The 22,419-nt window shown below is 45.2% G+C and overlaps 1 protein-coding gene across 1 annotated transcript in view; it reads left to right on the top strand.

The window, feature by feature from the left end:
* LOC120909308 (membrane-spanning 4-domains subfamily A member 4D-like) overlaps nt 1-22,419 on the top strand; it is a 79,840-nt gene that overhangs the window by 5,263 nt on the left and 52,158 nt on the right. The window contains exons 2-3 of the mRNA XM_040321056.1: nt 11,471-11,718; nt 20,261-20,371. Coding sequence (XP_040176990.1) covers nt 11,476-11,718; nt 20,261-20,371 — 354 coding nt within the window. The 5' untranslated portion in view covers nt 11,471-11,475. The remainder of the gene's footprint in view (nt 1-11,470; nt 11,719-20,260; nt 20,372-22,419) is intronic.

The raw sequence follows: 22,419 nt of genomic DNA, 5'->3' as shown, positions 1-22,419 counted from the left end.
GTCCTCCGTTCTGTTCTCCCCCTCCGTGCTGTGCCGCAGCTGTCCTCCGTTCTGTTCTCCCCCTCCGTGCCGCAGCTGTCCTCCGTTCTGTTCTCCCCCTCCGTGCCTCAGCTGTCCTCCGTTCTGTTCTCCCCCTCCGTGCCGTACCGCAGCTGTCCTCCGTTCTGTTCTCCCCCCTCCATGTTCCATGTCCCCCCTCCGTGCTGCTGCTTCCCCCTCCATGCTCTGTGTCCCCCTTCATGTCCCCCTCTGTCAGGATGGAGAGCGGCGGTAGGAGCCGCTAAACCCGGCTCCTACCTTTTCTGAATGAACAGAGTCAGTGATCACTGGCTCTGTCCATTCATATAACTGAGCATCGTAAACTGTGTTTACAATGCTTCCGTTTATGAATGGATAGGAGCCTCTGTCTCCTGTCCATTCATTTCCAGTGCAGCTGAGAAAGGGACTGGGGAATCTGTGTCCTTAGTCCCTTTCTCTGTCTTAACCCTTTCACGCCGAGCGTACGCATATATGCGTCCTCGGCTTTCAGGGGTTGTACCGGGATGATGCCTGCAGCCGCAGGCATCATCCCGGTACCGTTGTTTAGAGCCGGCGATCGGCTTTCCAAACATAACAACCGATGCGGCTAAAAGCCGCTCGGTTGTTATGCCGGAGGAGCGGGAGGGGACATCCCCCCCCTCCCGCCGCCTCTCGCCGCTCTGACCGGGCCTCCCGTCCCACCGGGAGACCCGATCCACGATCCGGCGCCTCCAGCGTCTCGGCGCGCTCTGAAACAAAGCCGTAAACGGCTTTGATTCAGTGTGCGCATTGAAACCACGGAAGCGGCGTCATGACGTCACTTCCGGGTTTCTCGGCTGCCAATGGCGCCGGATTTAAAAAAGTACACAGTATTCAGAATCGCCGTTTTCGGCGATCTGAATACTTTGAAGTGCAAAGGAGGGCTCGGGGGTCTTTTAGACCCCCGATCCCTCCATAAAGAGTACCTGTCACGACCTATTGCTGTCACAAGGGATGTTTACATTCCTTGTGACAGCAATAAAAGTGATCAAAATGTAAAAAAAAAAAAAAAAAAAATGTAATATTAGAAAAAATAAATAAATAAATAAGAAAACAAAAAAAAAATTTTTTAAAGCGCCCCCCTCCCCGCGAGCTTGCGCAGCAAAGAAAGCGCATACGGAAGTCGCGCCCGCATATGAAAACGGTGTTCAAATAACACATGTGAGGTATCGCCGCGATCGTAAGAGCGAGAGCAATAATTATAGCACTAGGCCTACTCTGTAACTCTAACCTGGTAACCGTAAAAAAAGTTTAAAGCGTCGCCTATGGAGATTTTTAGTTACCGTAGTTTGTCGCCATTCCACGAGTGCGTGCAATTATAAAGCGTGTCATGCTTGGTATCTATTTACTCGGCATAACATCATCTTTCACATTATGCAAAAAAATTGGGCTAATTTTACTTTTTCATTTTTTTAAAATTCATGAAAGTAAATTTTTCCCAAAAAGTTGTGTTTAAAACACCGCCGCACAAATACCGTATGACATAAAATATTGCAACAATCGCCATTTTATTCTCTAGATTCTCTGCTAAAAATATATATATAATGTTTGGGGGTTCTAAGTAATTTTCTAGCCAAAAATATGGATTTTAACTTGTAAACACCAAATGTCATACATAGGCATAGGCATGAAAGGGTTAAAGGGGAGATGTCAGAGGTCTGTTAAGACCCCTGATATCTCTCCAAAGACCCCCAACAGGGCTGATTAAAAAAAAAATATATATATATATATATAAATAATAATAATAAAAAAAAACACACTGACAATCCACCCCCCCCTAAAAACACAAAAAAAACAAAACAAAAAAAAATCACTGAAAAAAAAAAAAAAAACTGTAAAAAAAAATACTGTCACATGACATAAAAAATAAAGTATCGGTAAACCGATCGGCGAGTACTTGAAAAAAAGTATCGGTACTTGTACTCAGTCTCAAAAAAGTGGTATCGGGACAACCCGATCGCATTACAATCACTAAGCCAGCCCTTCAAAATCCTCTTCCATTCATGGAAACCCTTACTCTTCAACTTCAAACTTCCCCCCAGGAGACTGTTCACATTCTCCTCTGCTATAGGCCACCTGGGCCAAAATCGCAGTTTTTGCCATCATTAACGGAGTTTATATCCACTTATACCCTTAACAGCAAACACCTTTTGCTGCTCGGGGACTTTAATCTGTGGGCCAACTCCGCACAGGATCCCATTGCGGACGCCTGCATTGATCACCTGGAGGGATTAGGGCTACAGCAACTTATATGCGGGCCAACACATGCTTCAGGTCACACACTCGACCTAATTTTCAGACAAAATCTGAAAATAAGCATTTTAGAAAATGAACCATTGCCATGGACAGACCACCATGCAATTAATTTCATAATCTCCAAAATTCCCCCAGTGATAAAAGCACCCAAGCCGGTGACAATACACTGGGCTAGATCTCAGAAGAAGCTCCATTCGGAACTCTTCAAATCTACCTTGGGAAACAGAATCAAAACAATCCATTCACATCAAACAGCCGCAGATACACTGGATGCCATAAACGCAGCCCTGCTACAGTCAGACGATTTAGTAGCACCGAAACGCAAAGCCTGCATCCGAAAAAGAAAGTCCGGCTGGTTCAACAACCAGCTGTCGCTTCTGAAGCAAGAGCACAGAAGGGCGGAAGCCGCCTGGAAAAGAAGTCCTGCAGAGGATAACCTCATCATCTACAAGGCAATAACAACACGATATCATAAAGAAATCTTCAAAGCCAAGAAACATCATTTTTCTATGGCGATTAACAGCGCCCTAAACCGCCCCCGCGAACTCTTCAAGATGGTCACCCAGACCATGAATCCAGGATGTCTTGAAGTCCCCAACTCAGACACCCAAGAGTTCTGCAATGAACTATCGGATTTCTTCATCAACAAAATTGAAAGAATCCGGGAAAGCATCATGCAAAACAATACCCCCCTCAACCCCACCGTCAATCAACCACAAAACACCCACAGAAACGCTCTACAATCAACAAAGTTCACTCTGGAACCGATCTCCATCGATACCACAAAAAATATCATTGGTGCTTTGCGGAACAGCACATCGCCCAATGATATCATCCCCACCAAACTGCTGAAGGAATGTGCCGACATCCTGGCACCACCCATCACACAGCTTATAAACCAGTCATTTAAGGAAGGCACAGTGCCATCCCTGTTGAAAGAGGGCACAATCCAGCCCATCTTGAAAAAACCTAACCTGGATCCCAAGGACCCAACTCACCGCCGTCCCATAACAGGCCTAAATGTTCTCTCCAAGATAATGGAGAAAGTAGTGGTACAACAGCTGCAACAGCATCTAGATACCCACAATCTACTGGATCCATTACAATCAGGCTTCCGTCCCGGACACGGGACAGAAACGGCCTTACTCAAAATATGGGACGATGCCCTCGAGGCCGCAGACGAAGGAAAATCTTGTCTCCTGGTTCTGCTGGACCTAAGCGCAGCCTTTGACACGGTAGACCACAAACTGTTACTGATGCGACTAGCCAAGGTTGCAGAAGTCGCAGAAGGTGATTTACCATGGTTTTCTTCCTTTCTTGAAAACCGATCACAAACAGTTAAATTGGGTTGTTTCACGTCGGAAAAGCGCACGGTGTCATGTGGAGTCCCCCAAGGATCCCCCCTGTCACCGGTGCTTTTCAACATCTATCTTCGCCCTCTCTTTGATATTATCAGTAGCCAAGAACTACTCTATCACTCTTATGCAGACGATACGCAACTGTATTTTCGCATCTGCAACAAAAAGGATCATCATCTCAGTTTAGAGAAATGTCTCTCTTTGATAGAAAACTGGATGACTAAGAGTTATCTTAAACTCAACAGTTCAAAAACAGAACTCCTTATGTTTCACGCCAGCCGAAAGAGTCAACTGGCAACAACCTGGACACCCCCGCCCATTCTGGGCCAAATCATCACCCCTAGCTCCAAAGTCAAAAGTCTCGGGGTCATCTTCGACACCTTCATGACAATGGACGCACAAATAGGGTCAGTAGTCAGCGGAGCGCACCATCTGTTGCGCCTACTACGCAGACTTATTCCATTTATCCCCAAAGAAGACGTAGCAGTCGTGGTGGGAACAATCGTGAATTCCAGACTGGACTATGCTAACGCCCTGTACCTCGGACTCCCAAAGTACCAAATCTCCCGTCTGCAAGTCGTTCAGAATACGGCCGCCAGACTGGTGACTGGGAAAAAAAATGGGAATCAATCTCACCTTCGTTGAGATCCCTTCACTGGCTGCCAGTAAAAGACAGAATTGCATTTAAAGCACTCTGCCTGACACATAAGTGCATCCATGGGAAGGCTCCGCAATATCTTTGCGACAAGATAGAACCTCACAATTCGAATCGCGTTCTGCGATCCACCGACCAAAATCTGGTCAGGGTACCAAAAACCAAATACAAGTCCAAAGGAGAAAGAAGGTTTGCTTTTCAGGGTCCTAGACTATGGAACGCTTTACCAGCCAGCATTCGGTTGGAGGAAAACCACCTGACTTTCAGAAGACGGATCAAAACTCTGCTCTTTTGATGTCATGAGACACGAACAACTAGCGCCCAGAAGCGATTCAGTTCGCATGCGCCGCGCTTTATAAGTTTTTCATTCATTCATTCATTCAACCCTAGTTCAATATTACATTTAAAGGAATATGGTACCAGTGAATCTCGTTGGAGGGCCAAAAGTCCATTCCTTCCAAATCCTTTTTTAAGATTATTAATAGAATGAGAAAGATATTAAAATAAGTTGATTAGAGAAGGTTGTTCTAATAGGTGTAAAGGAGGACATTTAATTCATAAGAACCATCCAAAATGTGCACGTTCTGTCTTTTAGGCTCCATGCACACTGGCTTAAAAACGTTGCTTCTACAGCTTCAATGTTATCCTATGTGTCCATGCACATTAGGACTTTAAGAGGCATATTTTGAGTTAAATGTTTAGAGGCAGAAAAAAAAAAACCTTCTCGTTCGCGTTTCTGATTGGAGCTTGGAGACAGAAAAAATGTAGCCTACTGCCTCATACACATGACCAGTTTTCACTGGTCGTCTGTATGCTCCCTAGCAGTTTTCTCGACAAAAAAACTGCCTGCATAAAAATTGAAACCAGCTCTCTTTTTTCTTGCCGTGTTTCCCGTCAGTTTTTTTCTCGTCACGAAAAATGGTCATGTGTATGCTATTCCGATGGGAAAAAAACACGCATGCTCAGAATCAAGTATGAGACGGGATCTCTCGTTCTGGTAAAATTAGCGCTCAGAATGGAGATAGCACATTCGTCACGCTGTAACGGACTGAAAAGCACGAAGACTGAAAAATCGTCTCTCACCAAACTTTTACTAACACGAGGATCAGCAAAAGCAGCCCAGAGGGTGGCGTCATTTGAAAATAACTTCCCCTTTATAGTTCCGTCGTACCTGTTGTACGTCACCGTGCTTTGGTCGGACGTTTTTTTTTTGCATGAGTCAGGCTGGAGAGGAATCACGTCGGGAAAAACTTCGTTTTTTTCCTGGCGAGAAAAATGGTCGTGTGTACGAGGCATACAAGTCTATGGCATGGCATTGTGTGGAACCTTGTTGAAGCTGTCTGTGCTCCACCTTGTGCATGATGTCGGGTCTCTTCTGTGAACTGTTTAGAAAACAGTTGTCTTTATACCATACACCAGTACCTACCTGGTAATCCTGGGAATCAGGACTGAACATAAACTTTGACCCTTCATATAGAAAATAGGTTTGGGTGAACTGGCCAACCTGCGGTTTGCCAAGACTGGTTCCACAAAACCATGAAACTGAAGGAGTGCTTGGTATGTTCCTGACAGACTGTATTTTATTGACTGCAGGTTACCTGCTCCTTACCAGTGATCTTTGATCACCAGTTTTAGGAGAATCCAATAGAGATCCCACTTATATCAGCACAGGCAATTCTGGGGTAAGGCTAATGTCAGCGCTCTAATTAGAAAGTGCTGTATTTCTTTATTAGGGTAGAACCTGGTATGGTAGTCCTTTGTTATATAGCACCCCCTAGTGTGGCTAGCGTGCTAAGTGAGAGGATTTTTGTTAGGTTAGTGTGAGGGGGTTAGCTCGGCAGCGGGTGTGTGTGACCCCCTGGATGAGTTCACTACACAACATTTGGCACAGCAAACAGCATTGCAGGTGGAAACACAAAAGGTGTGGTTTCTTTACACTATATACAATGGAAAAATATCAGCAAAACAAAAATAAACATTAAAATAAATCTTTGTCAACTTGACCACTTACTACAAACGCAGGTTCCCTATTGTGACGGAATTAGAATATCCCCGTCAAGCATTCCCTTCTTCCCATAAAAGCAAATCACCCCAATATTCCACGAGGAGGAATATTCCTCGAATCGGCCAATAAGCCACACATGAGCCCAAGCTTACTGCTGGAACAAGAGAGCTTTAATGGTACAACACACAGCTTATATGTCATTGCAAAACTGTTACAATGACAATCTCCGCCCCCCCTCACACTGGGGCTTCCATACAGATTATAGGCAGACACTCCGGAGCAGACCCTGTAAACTAATTTCTTTAGATAATGACATCAGTGAAGGTAATTACTAGTTGTAACAGAATACGTTATCTAGACAGCTTGGCCCTGCATATAGAAGAGGTAATTACCACAATGAAGCAATCAGAATAATTAACATGAGCCCCTTCTAATCATAGTAAATAGTAAAACACAGGGCTTCTTCACACAACACAATAGATCAATTACCCTTTAACATAGGGCTGGCTGGGTGAGGGACATTAACTTTTTAACAGCCTGTAACACATGAATCCTTTTTACCTCTAACACACACACACAGCATAACGAGCAGGGAGAATTTAAACTGAAGCATATCCTTCACACCTATCTATCAACTAGGTGCAGCCTTGTGCTTCCCCCAGCAGCTATCTCTCTGTTTTAGAGGTTTGCCACACAGGCGTTGTCTCACCGCACAAGACAATTATCACACTCCCCAGTCTACACAGACACATAACGTGTTCCAGGATAGAGCACCCTCATTCTGTTTTTTTATACAGGTCCTAATTAGCCCACTTACTTCAGCTGGGCACATAAAATCTTCCCCTGCAGGACTCCTGGCACTTCCCCCTAATGGTACGAATCTGCATAGAGCCTAAATCTAGGACACACATACCTGCCATCCTGGACGCAACCAGGTGATTTTACCTGCCTGCTGTCACAGTTAGAAAAATTGTCAAGCTTGGCTGGCAGCCAAGTGGCAGTACTTTTCTGGGTCAGGGTTTGATTGACTCAGGTAGGCTGGATGACTCAGCAAATTCTCTGTTGACTCTCCCTGCTAGATGTAAACTTGGAGAAGATTTCAGAAGCAGTTGGGAGGGGTCTAGGAGGACCTAACTGTGGTATTCTGAGGGCCCTGACCCATTCCCAACAGAAGGGTTCGCAGGGGCAGCTCCCTCAAATACTTAGGGTCAGCCCAGCTGGGGCAGTGTGAAGTTTGAGTGGAAGATAGAGTGTTAGGCTGTCGGGGCCTTTGAGAGTAGCTCCCCAGTCTAGGGGGGTGAAATGAGGCCTTTGCTCGGGTGCGGGAGAGACCCCTTCTCATGAGGGATCCTGACCAGGAGGCTCGAGGGCAAGGAGAGGACAGCAGAACACTGCCGGGCAAATCTCCAGGAAGGAAGACAGCCAAGATAGATGGTGAGTGTTGCAGTCAGAAGACTGAGAGGCATGCCTGAAGGGACTGGATGTAAGCAGTCTAGGATGGATGCAGAGTCAGTCTGAGAGGATCATGGAGAAGTGGCCAGGAAAAGGGGTAGCTGCAGCCAGGCAGGTTGGCAGTGCCTGAAGAGGTGGTACTTGGAGCAGTAGCCACAGGCAGGGCTTTTTTTCAGGGGGAACTTGGGGGAACTCAGTTCCACCACCTCTGGCTCAGACCCTTTGGTGCCTGCTCACCACAATCACTTGTAAACACAGAAGTCTGGTTTCTGTGTTTACAAGTGACAGCTTTGTAACCCCCTGAACTCTACACTCTGTATGTAATGCAATTCTGGTATTTAATGCCCCTTTAAGACCTTCCTACTGTTTGTGAAATCTGAACGGGTCGTGGTTGAGTTCCTGCACCTATTTTCTGAGAAAAAAAGCTCTGGCCACAGGAATAGGACAGATAGCACCAAAAATCTCATTGCTTGCTGCACTACTGTTGTAGAAATTTTATGAAGATGTTTTTAATATGTATTGTCATAGTGTCACCCAGTGTTAGTACTTCCGCAACCTGCTCTAAAGAGCTGACTGGGGCAGTCTGAGGCTGGTTGAATCTTGTCTGGTAGTGGAAAATGTCTTGAGGTTGGGGTGTGATGTTTGCAGCGTGGGGGTATGTCCGCCGGCGAGGGGCCCTCTGTGCATTAGTGCGGACGATTGTTGAGGAGTGGTTATGCTCGCTCTGCAAGAACATTAGTGGTTATAGGCGGATGTGTGCTCTTGTCTCTGCTGTGTCTGATCAGCATGGTCGGGATTCGTAGCGCAGATGGCCTCCCTTCCACAAGCAATAATAATCTGAATATGCGTTATTCTATGGAATAGCACAAAATAAGGATTCCTATTAGCGATAATATGAGAGTTTATGAGCGAGTCAGGGAAGGCTTCCATGTTTTAAAGCAATACTGCTTCGTTTGCTAGGAGCATACACGCTTTCCCTGCCCAGACACGCCCATAAGACTTTAGCCATCATTGTATTGTGTTGTATTCATGTATTGTCTTGTATTAGCTGTATTTAACATATCCTTATATGATCATCTGCTGGGTGGAGCTCACACCCTGTGAGCTCACTTCCTATGGAGGAGGTCACATGCTGTGACGTCACTTCCTGCTGGGAATATAATAAAAGGAGCCTTGAGGGGCTCGGCAGGCAGTGTTTTCTGGGATGCTGAGAACAGTGTGGTGATGTACCTTGACTTGAATGAATGGCAAATCGAATGAATGGCGAGTGAACTTTTAGCTTAAGATGCATTATTACATTAAGATGAAATCTGTGCTTATTAGCACAAGCCAAAATGTCTGTGTGCTCTGCATACAATCTATTTTGCCATGTCACTACTAAAGGGACCCGCAGTCCCTGCCTGTAAAGGGCATTTACAAAGATCTGAGTTTGTGTTGGATCAAACTATCAGTGCTAGCATTTACAAAGATCTAACTGAGTTTGTGTTGGATCAAACTATCAGTGATAGCTGGTCCTGGGAGTTGTAGTTCTACAAGCAAGTCTGTTCTGGAGGTAGAAGAAGGAGGAGAGGTGTGTATATACCGGATTTATATAGTTGAGAGGCGAATATCGTATTAAGAAAGAACTTGCTCCCTAAGTTACGGCTGCGTGTCGTAAATGGACCGGCGTAAGCCTGCGTAATCCAAATGAACAAGGCAGTGGGCGTGTTGTATTGAAATGAGCCGTGAAACCCCATGCAAATGAGGGGCCGAACGAACGGCGCATGCCCCGTCCGTGGACGTATCCCAGTGCGCATGCTCAGAATCACGTCGCAAATACTCAATGCTTTCGACGTGAACGTAACCTACGCCCAGCCCCATTTACGTACGACTTACGCAAACAAAGTAAACCACGTAAAATTCGACGCTGTTCCGACGTCCATACTTAACATTGGCTGTGCCTCATATAGCAGGGGTAACTTTACGCCTACAAAACACCTTACGCAAACAACGTATATCAAGGCGGCGGGCGCAAGTATGTTCGTGAATCGGCGTATCTAGCTCATTTGCATATTCTACGCGTAAATCTATGGAAGCGCCCCTAGCGGCCTGCGTAAATATGCACCCAAGATACGACGGCGTAAGAGACTTACGTCGGTCGGACCTTGGCCAAATTCCGGCGTATCTGATTCTTTGAATCAGGCGCCGAGATACGACGGCACACACTCGGACTTACGACGGCGTAGCTGGAGCTACGCCGTCGTAAGTCCTTTCTGAATCCGGGCCAGCGTGTCTACATATGCAGACACGCTGCATGGCCATGCCTTTCCCTGTATGGCTGTCTACCTATAGAAGTCTCATGCCGCGTACACACAACTGTTTTTCATGTCATGGAAAAAAACAACGGTTTTCTCGACGTGATTCCTCTCAAGCCTGCCTTGCATACACACAATCGTGATAAAAAATGCTCGAATGGCGCCACCCTTTGGGCTGAATATGCAAATTTCCATTCTCTTTTTTTTATTTTTGCTTCATAAAGTTTTTCCCTTCTCTTAACTTGCTTCTGAGCACACGTTTCCCCCCCCCCCCCTTCGTTAAAGCCTACATACGGCCGTTTTTCACGACGAGAAAACCGACGACATGAAAAACGACGAGAAAAAATAGAGCAGGTTCTAAATTTTTAATGCCCATTTTAAAAAAATTGCATTTTTCTCGTCATTGAAAAACGGTCGCGTGTACGCAGCATTAGAGTCTGCTAATTAACATTGCAACCACTAAATGGTGTCCTGGCCCTAAACCCTCTCTCCCACAGTTCTGTTCAAGAGAAAATAAATCTCTTTGCATTCAAAAAGTGTCTGGAGCTCATAAATCTATCTTACATTACACCCACCATGCCTTGTAACCCACTCTACACAGGAGGATGTCATTTGTCCCTAACTGAAGGTTCTCATTAGACCAAAGGGTACTCGGGACCTTGCTACATTTATTAGGGTTGTCCAGATACCGATACCAGTATCGGTATCGGGACCGATACCGAGTATTTGCGCTAGTACTCGTACTCGCTCAAATACTCCCGATACCAAAATAGAATACTTTTTTTTTTTTTTTTGTGACATCGAACACAAATTGGATGGCACCATTGGATGGCGCTGATAGGTGGCACTGGCATTGATTGAATGGCACTCATAAATGGATGGCACTGGCATTGATTGGGTGGCACTGATGAGATGCACTAATAAGCTGCCTCCCTGCACTGATGCACTAATGGGCACTGATCTGCACTGATAGGTGGCACTGGCTAGCTGCACTTTTGGGCACTGGCACCGATGAGCTGCACTGACAGTGATCACTCCTTCAATGATATGTAGTTTTCCAGTACCGTATGCTAAAAAACAGCCCCACACCATGATGTACCAGTTCTTCATAATTCTAAAGAAAATATCTTTGGTCTCTATTGTGGTTTGAAAACGGTCACATGACATTAAAAAAAAGTATCGGTATTCGGTATCGGCGACTACTTGAAAAAAAGTATCGGTACTTGTACTCGGTCCTAAAAAAGTGGTATCGGGACAACCCTAACATTTATATTAGGATCCTTCTCCTAATACAGTGGTTCAGCAAAATATTGTAGCACTGTTTTGTTGATTAATTTGGGAAGGCATGCAAAACCCTGGTTTTAACTTTTTAAACCTCTTTCTTCTATTTTAGATTTCATGATGTCAGATCCTGCGAGTGAAGGCGCACCTCATACGTATGAGTCTCTATTGAGCGGCAATCCATCTGCAGCCCCAGCATCAAATGTGCCTGCACCATCCTACTTTCAGAACGTCAATCCTCAACCCCCCATGCATCCTACACCCCAGATCTGGAGTGTCCCCACCATCATACCCCAAAATAGGGACCCATCTTCACCATTTTTTCAAAAATTTCTTAAGGGTAAACCAAAAGTTCTGGGAGTAAGTATTAAAGGTGACCATACGGCAGACAATTTAGTCATACAGGAGGGCCAGGAAATAATGGGAACCTCATCTAAATGTGTTCCTGTCTATTTGCAATATACAATGTGATGTATATAGGGAGAGTAAAAATGGAGATACAGGTAGATCTTTGTAGATACAGGACCCTGTCTTGATACACAAGTATACCTGTATCTCAATAATACATTTAATAACCATGCTCCCTGCCCAGTTCTCCTAAGTTGACTGACAGCGGCCCCCAACAGGCGCCTTGCTGTCAGTCTGCAGCTGCCCATAGCCAATACACAGATGGGGAAAGTACTTCCCATCTGTATGTGAGGTCAGCCCACTTACTATGAGGAAATAGGAGAGAGGGTGGATGTGTGGTCACATGACCATGGTAAAAAACATAAAAAAAGTTTAAAAAAAAGGTTTGTTACAAAAATAATAGTGGGTACATTAATGACCGTTACACACGATCCGAATATCGTATGAAAACTGTCGTCCGAGGAAGAATCGTATCATAATCGGATCGTTAGGACAGAGCTTTCAAGAGCCGATCACGACAATTCATCTGATATTATTAGATTGGACAAGCACGTAAATGTATTGTATTTTCGGACAACTATACTGACTAAGCAAAAATTGTACGATCTGGTATGGTACGAGGAAAATTTACGTGCTTGTCCAATCGAATAATATCAGATGAATTGTCGTGATCGGCTCTTGAAAGCTCTGTTCTAACGATCCGATTATCGTACGATTCTTCCTCGGACGACAGTTATTCGGAAGTGATGTCATGTGTTGTAATGTATTTACATTACAACACATGACATCCCTTCCGTTTTTTTTTTTTTCCTGTCGTCCGAAAATTTTCGGGGACTTTAGTAACCTATTCAATTTCTACTTGCGACTATTAAGCGAAAAAAAGTCTGTTGTCTGATTTTCGGATCGCGTGAACGGGTCATTACTGTAAAATCCTATTTCTTTTAATTGTATTTTCTTGTGTAGCATTGGGGTTGATTTACTAAGACTGGACAGTGCAATCTGGTGCAGAGTAACCAATCAGCTTCCAGTTTTTTGTCAAAGCTTATTTGAAAAAGCTGAAGTTAGAAGCTGATTGGCTACAATGCACAGCTGCACCAGATTTTGCACTCTCTGGTTTTAGTAAATCAACCCCACCATGTTCACAAATACTTCAAGTCTTATGTTTTTTATTTTTAAAGAAGATTTTTTTTTCATACTTACCAGCTCTGTGCAGTGGTTTTGCACAGAGCAGCCCGGATTCTCTTCTTCTGGGGTCTCTCATTGGCACTCCTGGCCCCTCCCTCCTGTTGAGTGCCCCCACAGCAAGCAGCTTGCTATGGGGGCACCCGGGCCAAGCTGCTGCTCTTTGTGTCCATTCAGACACAGAGCCCTGGTTCAGCCCTGCCCCCTCTCTCTCCTCATTGGCTAACTGACTTTGATTGACAGCAGCGGGAGTCAATGGCACTGCTGCTGTGTCTCAGCCAATCAAAAGGGAGAGTCCCAGACAATTCAGCACTGTTAGCACACAGAAATATAGGAGGTGTGACAATGTAATACTCAGAATGCTCGTAGCATAGCACTATGGTGGCCACACAGCCATTCTCACTCGAGTTCTGACATATTCTTACTTGCACTCGCTTTGGTGGCAGGCCAGTTGACTCAGACTTATAGAGGAACAGAAGAAATAAAATGGGTGCTGAAAAAAAGAGCTACAGAAGCATGGAGAAGAGAATTAACATCAAATGCGTGAAAATTGGCAAAAGTGCGAGTGAACATTCCATGAAGAAAACAAATATATTGGAATGGCATAGAAGGTTTAACCCCTTGCCGACTGCCCACAGTACTATTACTGCATGTAAGCGGCACAGGCAGCCCGGATCACATACATGTATGTCTTCCAGCTTGCTCTGGGTTAGGGGCGTGCAGCGCACTGGACGCAGCAGACTGTGGATCCTGGTACTCATGGCCCTGTGATGACATGATCACAGTGTCAACAAAGCTGTTAAGCTGTGTTTTCTATGCTGTGAATGGCCCGGACTTTGGGGACCCGATACTGGCCAAACTTGGCACACATATAGCCCCACTATTCCTCTACAAGTGTGCAAAGTTTGTTGTCCAGGGGACCTACGGCCGGGGAGCACCGATTTTTCAAAGCTGGTCACCCCTTCCATAATCTCCCATGTTAAACTGTCATTTCTCAGGTGAATTTGGGGACCCAATAACAGCTGGTCGTAGGTCCCCTAGACCCAGAACTTGGCACACACGTAGCCCCATTTCTCATTTACAAGTGTGCAAAGTTTGTTGTCTGGGAGACCAACGGCCGGGTAGCACCGATTTTTCAAATCCGGGCACCCCTTCCATAGACTCCCATGTTAATTGTCAGTCGAGGCATGGGCACAGTGAGGCATGGGCACAATGAGGCATGCAGATGTCAATACATTTTCCCATTTTTTTGTGGTAAAATTAGGTGCCTTGGCTTATTTTCCGGTCGGCTTATACTCAAGCATATACAGTACATGCAATTACATTGGCCACATAACTTTCGAGGGAGCACAGGGCACATTTCAAAATTTTGGGGCAGCCTCGTTCTTCTGTCCAAACATTCTAAACAGGCAGCGCCATCTGTTGAGGAACATGAGAACTACCGCTCAGTGTTGCCACCTTTTTGCACCAATTGGAAGAGCAGTTTTTCTGAAGATGTGGTATATATTGCCTTCTATCCATCTGTACATGCTTGTCTGCTGATCATTGTGACATTTCTGCATAACTTTTGGTAAATGCCTTTTGCTGCCATATTTTTAAACTTCTATATTTAATGCTAAACACTCTCCCAATAGCAACATTACTGGTGATTGATTCTCAACCCCATATGGCTTTAGTGATCAAGAGGGGTAATTAGCTTTATGACCCTAGCCTGTGTTTGGTCTGGGATTGCCTATCTCCTCTTCCATATTCAGGTGTCTCAAATCTGACCCCATAATGACCAATAGAGAAGTGTATGCCTGCTCAGTCTCCCTATAAATTTAAAGCATTCTATGGGGTGGCGCAGACGGGGGCAAGGCGCAGATACTGTGGCTCTGTCACGAGTGATGCGCAGTTTCACCGCCGCAGTTTACCAAATGCAGGATAACTAATGCTGGATGAGGAATACAACAAGAACTCTGCTCCATTCTGAGACTACAAGCAAGCTAGCATTTGACATTTTATATGAAGTCAGATTCCCACTTTCTATCAAATATCATGCTCCTTCTCCTCCTTCTCACATTGGTGTCTTCTATCCTGAAATTATCTTTACTCTACCCCTCCTCTCTACCCTGCAGCATGCACATATCACCCTCACTCCTAGCCTCCCCCTACTACAGCACCCATCATCTCCTGCATTTGCTGCACCCACATACTGACATAAACGCCAGGTCCATTAGACACGTGCGCTTATGCACATCCCACTTCCATCGTGCCTACATCACCCTCCTCCTTCTCCTAGTCTCAGGTGACATTTCTCCTAATCCTGGTCCACCATTTTCAAACCGTAAGCCACATGTCCAATACCCCTCATCTGGCAACCACCGCAATCCACTCAGTTTAATTTCTATCCCCCTGCTTCCTCAAAGCAGCCCACCAATCTCATGCGCCCTTTGGAACGCCCGTTCCATCTGTAACAAGCTAACATCGGTACATGACCTCTTCATCTCTCATGGCTTTAACATACTTGCCATAACCGAAACTTGGCTTCAAAATTTGGACTCCGCTTCTCCTGCTGCCCTATCCCATGGAGGCCTCCATTGGACTCACTCCCCCAGACCTAACGGACAGAAAGGGAGGTGGAGTTGGATTTCTCCTATCCCCACCAAGCACCTTCCAAGTCCTTCCTATCCCTCCCTCTCTATCCCTCTCTTCTTTCGAGATACACTGTATCCGTCTGTTTTCTCCTATTTCTTTGAGGATTGCAGCAATTTATCGGCCTCCCGGACCAGTATCGCGCTTTCTTGATGACTTCGCTGCCTGGCTACCCTACTTTCTCTCCTCTGAAATACCCACTATCATTGTTGGTGACTTCAACATTCCTGTCAATGTTAACAGCCCAACTACAGCTAAACTTCTCAACTTAACCTCTTCTTTTGACCTAACCCAATGGACACATACTTCCACTTACTCCAATGGTAATACCCTTGACCTTGTATTCTCCCATCTCTCCAATCCTGCCAACATCACCAACACCCCCTTTCCTCTCTCTGATCACAACCTCATCAGTTTCACTGTATCCTTGCCTCCAACCAACTATCCCTCCAAGCAGCAAACAATTACTTGTAGGAACCTTCGCAACTTTAACCCTTCTCTTCTCTATTCTGCTACTGACCACCTATATGACATAATCTCTCCCCTGTCCTGTCCTGACCTGGCCACCTCTGTCTACAACAGTTCACTCTCATCATCACTAGATACACTTGCTCCTCTAACCACACGCAGAATCAGGCCCCGACCGTTACAACCCTGGCAAACTGACAACACTAAAAATCTCAAGAGACATTGCCGTGCTCTTGAACGACTGTGGCGTAAAACCAAATGCCTGCAGGACTTCACCCTATATAAATCTGCCCTTCTAAAATACAATTCCTGCCTCCATGCTGCCAAACAAGACTATTTGGTGTCTCTTATTACTTCTCTTCTCAAACTTTAACTCTCTGCTTCGTCCCCCACCCCCTCTACCCACTAACTCACTGCCAAAGAGATTGCCAATCACTTCAAAGACAAGATTGATGCAATTCGTGAGGACACATCCACCGTCCGTACATCTTTACCACCCAACATAACTTGCCTAACGGCACTTTCAACACTCTCCTCTTTTGAATTGGCTTCTATTGAAGGTTACAAAACTTTTCTCAGATGCCCACCTAACCAATTGTCCCTTGGACCCTGTTCCCTCACATCTACTACGGTCACCCTCTTCTTCTATCCTATGCTCCCTCACTCACATCTTCAATCTCTCCCTCTCTAGTGGTATCTTCCCCTCCTCTCTAAAATATGCACAGATCACTCCAATACTTAAAAAGCCCTCACTGGACCCCACCAACCTGAACAACTTAAGGCCCATCTCATTGCTCCCATTTACCTCTAAACTTCTAGAACGCCTAGTCTACAACCGTCTTGGCTCCTACCTCAGTGAAAATAACCTTCTTGACCCCTTACAGTCTGGCTTTCGCTCGCAGCACTCCACGGAAACTGCCTTACTAAAAATCACTAACGATTTACTAACTGCTAAATGCAACAGCCAGTACTCCATACTCCTTCTACTCGACCTCTCTGCAGCCTTTGATGCCGTTGACCACCCACTCCTTCTCAATAAACTCCATTCCCTTGGCCTCCAAGATTCTGCTCTATCCTGGTTCTCTGCCTATCTATCACAGCGATCCTTCAGTGTTACCTACAACTCTGTCTCCTCCTCTCCATTGCCCCTTTCTGTGGGGGTCCCTCAAGGCTCTGTTCTTGGACCGTTTCTCTTCTCTATTTACACCTCCTCCCTTGGTCACTTGATAACTGCCCACGGCTTTCAATACCACCTATACGCCGATGACACCCAAATCTAGTCTACTCACCTCACTCCTTCAGTCTCCTCTCGCATTACTAACTGACATCTCAGCATGGATGTCACACCACTTCCTTAAACTAAATCTCTCTAAAACTGAGTTACTAATATTCCCCCCTGCCCGTGCCCCCCTCCATGACTTTTTCATAAAAATCCACAATGCAACCATCAGTCCCTCCCCTCAGGCCAGGGTACTCGGTGTAATCCTAGACTCCGACTTGTCATTTCAGCCTCAAGTCCAATCGTTGTCAAAAGTTTGTAGAATTCACCTTCGCAACATCTCTAAAATTCGCCCCTTTCTAACAAATGAAACCACCAAACTCCTCATTCACTCCCTTGTTATCTCTCGCCTTGACTATTGCAACTCACTTCTTATTGGCCTGCCTCTCTATAGGCTTTCCCCTCTTCAGTCTATTATGAATGCTGCTGCCAGACTTATCCACCTTACAAACCGCTCAGTATCTGCCAAACCTCTCCTCCAATCCCTACACTGGCTTCCTATCACCCAGCGAATTAAATTCAAAATACTAACCACAACCTACAAAGCTATCCACAACTCTGCCCCAAGCTACATCACCAATCTTGTCTCTAAACATATCCCAAACCGTCCTCTCCGCTCTTCTCAAGACCTTCTACTGTCAAGCTCTCTTGTCTCTTCCTCCCATGCTCGTCTCCAGGATTTCTCCAGAGCCTCTCCCATCCTCTGGAACTCACTACCTCAACCTGTCCGGCTATCCCCTACTCTTGCTACCTTCAGGCGATCCCTGAAAACTCACCTCTTCAGGGAAGCCTATCACGTCTCCAACTAATCTTTTACCACTTCCATCAGCTCATTCCCCACAGTTACAACCTTTTGTACCACCTGCCCCATCCTATTAGATTGTAAGCTCTTCTGAGCAGGGCCCTCTTAATCCTCTTGTATTTTATTGTATTGTAACTGTTTTGTCTCCCTTTTTATTGTAAAGTGCTGCGTAAACTGTTGGCGCTATATAAATCCTGTATAATAATAATAATAATAATAATAATAATAATAATAATATAACTGAAAGAGTGAAAAAAAACGGTGCCGCTTCCTTTTTGCTCCAAAACTTTCAACTAACAGGACACATCTGACTCTTGACTCTTAAGCCGAAAAGTCAGATTCAGAGAAATTGAGTAGAAGAAAGGTCCCCATGTGTCCTTAGTTACTTTGCTAAAATCATAGAACAAAAAGGAAGTGAATGTCTTCTAAAGGGGAGGTCAGGCCTAACACCAGTGTGTTCTTTGCCATGGATTGTGGGGGCCACCTTGCAGGAGCCTGTGTCGGATTAGATACAGAGATCCCTTGAGATTTAGGTAGATTTTCTGACCTCCCCTCCCGTTTAGTGCTGGTTGGTTTAGTTCTAGATAGACCCTCCCCACTTCTTGTATGTTCCTTCAGTCAGTATTCATACTTTGCAGATGGCTTAGGAGAGTCATTGGGCCAGATCCACGAAGCAGTTACGCTGGCGTATCTATTGACTGCTAGGTTGCTCCGGGGTATCTTTGTTTTGTATCCACAAAACAGGATACGCCTGAAGCTGGGCTAGATCCGACTGGCGTACGTCTTAGTACGCCGTCGGATCTTAGGTGCATATTTACGCTGGCCGCTAGGTGGCGTTTCCGTTGATTTCCGCGTCGAGTATGCAAATTAGCTAGATACGGTGATCCACGAACCTATGTCCAGCTGGCGAATTTTTTACATCGTTTCCGTAAGGCTTTTTTCGGCGTATAGTTACCCCTGCTATATGAGGCGTATCCTATGTTAAGTATGGACGTCGTTCCCGCGGCGAATCTTGAAAATGTTACGTCGTTTGCGAATAGGGCTTTGCGTAGAATGACGTTCACGTCGTAAACATTGGCTTGTTGCGGGGTTAATTTCGAGCACGTGCACTGGGATACCCCCACGGACGGCGCATGCGCCGCTCAAAAAAAACATCAATCACGTCGGGTCACATAACATTTACATAAAACATGCCCCCCTGTTCCACATTTGAATTAGGCGGGCTTACACCGGGCCTATTTAAGCTAAGCCGCCGCAACTTACGGAGCAAGTGCTTTGAGAATACTGCACTTGCCCATCTAAGTTGCGGAGGCGTAACGTAAATAGGATACGTTACGCCCGCTCAAAGATGCGCCGATCCACGTGGATCTGGCCCATTGTCTTCTTGCACTTTGGAAAAGCATCCTCTGTACCACAATTAGCTGAAGTAAAATTGAGTTGTATTCAACTTCTGTGTTTTATTGAAGAGTTAAGCTGCTTGTGGATGGTGCCAAGTCAGAAGGTGAACATACTGTTTGGGCAAAATGGGTCTAAATATGTATGTCAATGCATAAAGCAGTATTTTAAACAGAACAATTAGCTCTGATAAAAGACACTCAAAAAACTGTCAAGATGACTTGAAAGAAGTCTAAAGGTTGTCTTGACAGCACAATGCCGTAATATGCTGCAGATGTGGTAGAGCAGGAATCCTCAAACTACGGCCATCCAGCTGTTGTAGAACTACACATCCCATGAGGCATTGTAACACACTGACATTCACAGACATGACTAGGCATGATGGGAATTGTAGTTCCTGAACAACTGGAGGGCCGTAGTTTGAAGACCCATGTGCTAGAGATTGATTAGGTATAGGCTGATGATCGGTTAGATATAAGTCTGTACAGGGATCCTAACAAATGCCACGTCAGGTTCAAATTGCTGTTTGACTTTTGGTAAGACCCCCAAAAATGAAAAAAATGTTCTTTGAGGAACTTGAACTTACCCTAAAAAATCCCCATCTGGGTTGAATCATTAACTAGGCAAATCTTTTCATTTATCACTCGTAGACCATTAGATATCTATGGCACTTAGCAGAGTATTGTGTAAAGCTACATCAAACTAATTAAACCTCGTTCTTTCCCCCCTTTCAGAGTCTGGTCATTGTGGCAGCCATCTTGGAGATTGGCCTCGGCATTGCATTGGTCTTCACCGTTTTTGGTTTCACGCTGATAAGTGGCATTCCTTTTTGGGGCCCGGTGTTTGTAAGTACCTTTACAATTTGCTGTTTGCGATCTGTAATAACTGGGTGCAAAAAAAAGCAAATTAATGTGAGATGTTGTTGACCACTTCCATTCAATAACTGGGACAGGAAATGTGATTTAAATCTTGCTCAATAAGAACAAAGACAAAAAGAATAGCATGAAAAAGTTCCAACCCTTTCCTATGCTATCCAAAAAGAAACTTGGTTGGAATTCCACTTAAGATGTGCATATTTCAATAGCAAATTTTCACTTATGACTAAGCGTTTCGACAAATGAAAACAACAGAGGGCACCAACTAAGTGCAGTATATAAGTCACAGAAGGAATAAATGAAAATGGCGCAGGTAGGGATACAGCTGAGCTAAAAATAAATAAATAAATGAATGTGCAGTGGGGGTTATAGGATTAAACTAGAAAGTCCATAGGTTCAAAAATATCAGTGGCAGCTCCTCAATGAGACTGACATGATCTCTGCAATATATTATATATATATATATATATATACCCAACTGGTTACAGCAGTGAAATATTATAATAATAAGTCCACGTGAAAAACAAAAACAATACAAGTGAAAATGTCCGTCAAGTGAAAATGTCCATCACAATAGGATGAGGAGTATCACGGAAGAGGTGTCATATAGCCGTGTAGACCATCATATGGAAATCCCTTTCAAGTATGGTATGACTAAATACGCTTACCGGTATAGTCATGCATGGATATTCCCAATCGGCAAGTAGACTCAGCTGTCTGGAGAATCTTGATATTAGCCAGGACTGTAGCCCATGGACCCGACAGTCCACGGCTAAAGGTCGCTCTGATGCTGGGGTTTCAAACGTGCAGAGGGGACAAGCAACCCAGGAAATCCACGACACTTTCAAGCAGCATTAGGCAGGTTCAGGTAACCAAACTATGTGGGGGTGATGAAGGGTACAATGGAGAAACTCTAAAAAAAAATGTATCCACTATACATGAAAAGAAAAGAAACGGTGCTCCAATAGTGCAGGTCAAAAACGTGGGTTTTAATGAATAAAAACCGACAAACATTAAAAGTGATCACAGTTCAATAATAAAAGCAATATGGGGGTGGTGTACCACAGTGTGCCAACTAAGTGCAGTATATAGGAAAAGATTTTATTAAAAATAATGTAAGCTCACATGGTGCATAAGGATAAGCATGTCATCCACCCAGTGTGGTTAGCTGTTGAGCCATATGCCCCGTACACACGAGCGCGTTTTCTGAAAACTGCGAGGAGAGCTTTTGGCCGGTAATCCTGGCCGTGTGTATACTCCCTCACAGTTTTTCCGATGGGAAAACTGCCAAAAAACGGTGGACAAAAAAAGAGAACCTGCTGAGATTACCGATGGACTTTTTCCCTTTGGAAAAGCCGGGCGTGTGTACAAGAAAACCGTCAGTTTTTCCGTAAGAAAAACTCAGATGGAGCATACACACGGTTGGGATTCCCGAGGAAAAGCTCTCCTCTGAGTTTTCCCAACGGGAAAAACGATCATCTGTACGGGAAAAAGTAGAGAGCAGGCTCTCGGTTTCCCCCTCAGGATTTCCGACAGATCTTTTCCGGTTGGGAATCCCGCTCGTGTGTACGAGGCATTAGTGTCTCTTCAGAAACTAGGACACCAGAAACAAAACCAATAATCCTGGAGCCACCCTGGAATGCATGGACCGCACACAGGGCCGGATTCCAGACAAGGCCAGGCCTCGGGGCGGCATTGGGTGCAGGGGCGGCACTGCAGCTGAGAGGAGAGGACACTTTCACTTTCACTTTCATTTCGGGAGTTCCCCCTTGTCATGTCACGGATGGTGAGAGGAGAGAAAACAGAGGGAGATGGTTCTCAATGCAATTTTTGGCAGCAGCACCCCCACCTCTCAGTGTCATATTCGGCAGCAGCACCCCCCGCTTCCCAGTGTCCGGCGGATAGTGTGCGGCGGGGGCGCCATTGAAGGACCCGGCCTTGGGAGTAAATCCGGGCCTGGTCACTGCGTTTCCGAAAGAACACGAACATGCAGAGCTGCGAGTCGGCTCTATACGGCA

The sequence above is a fragment of the Rana temporaria genome, chromosome 8 (genome assembly GCF_905171775.1).
Source record: "Rana temporaria chromosome 8, aRanTem1.1, whole genome shotgun sequence".
NCBI lineage: Eukaryota > Metazoa > Chordata > Amphibia > Anura > Ranidae > Rana > Rana temporaria.
Note: the sequence above shows the minus strand (reverse complement) of the source record. Positions and strands in the feature narration are given on the sequence as shown.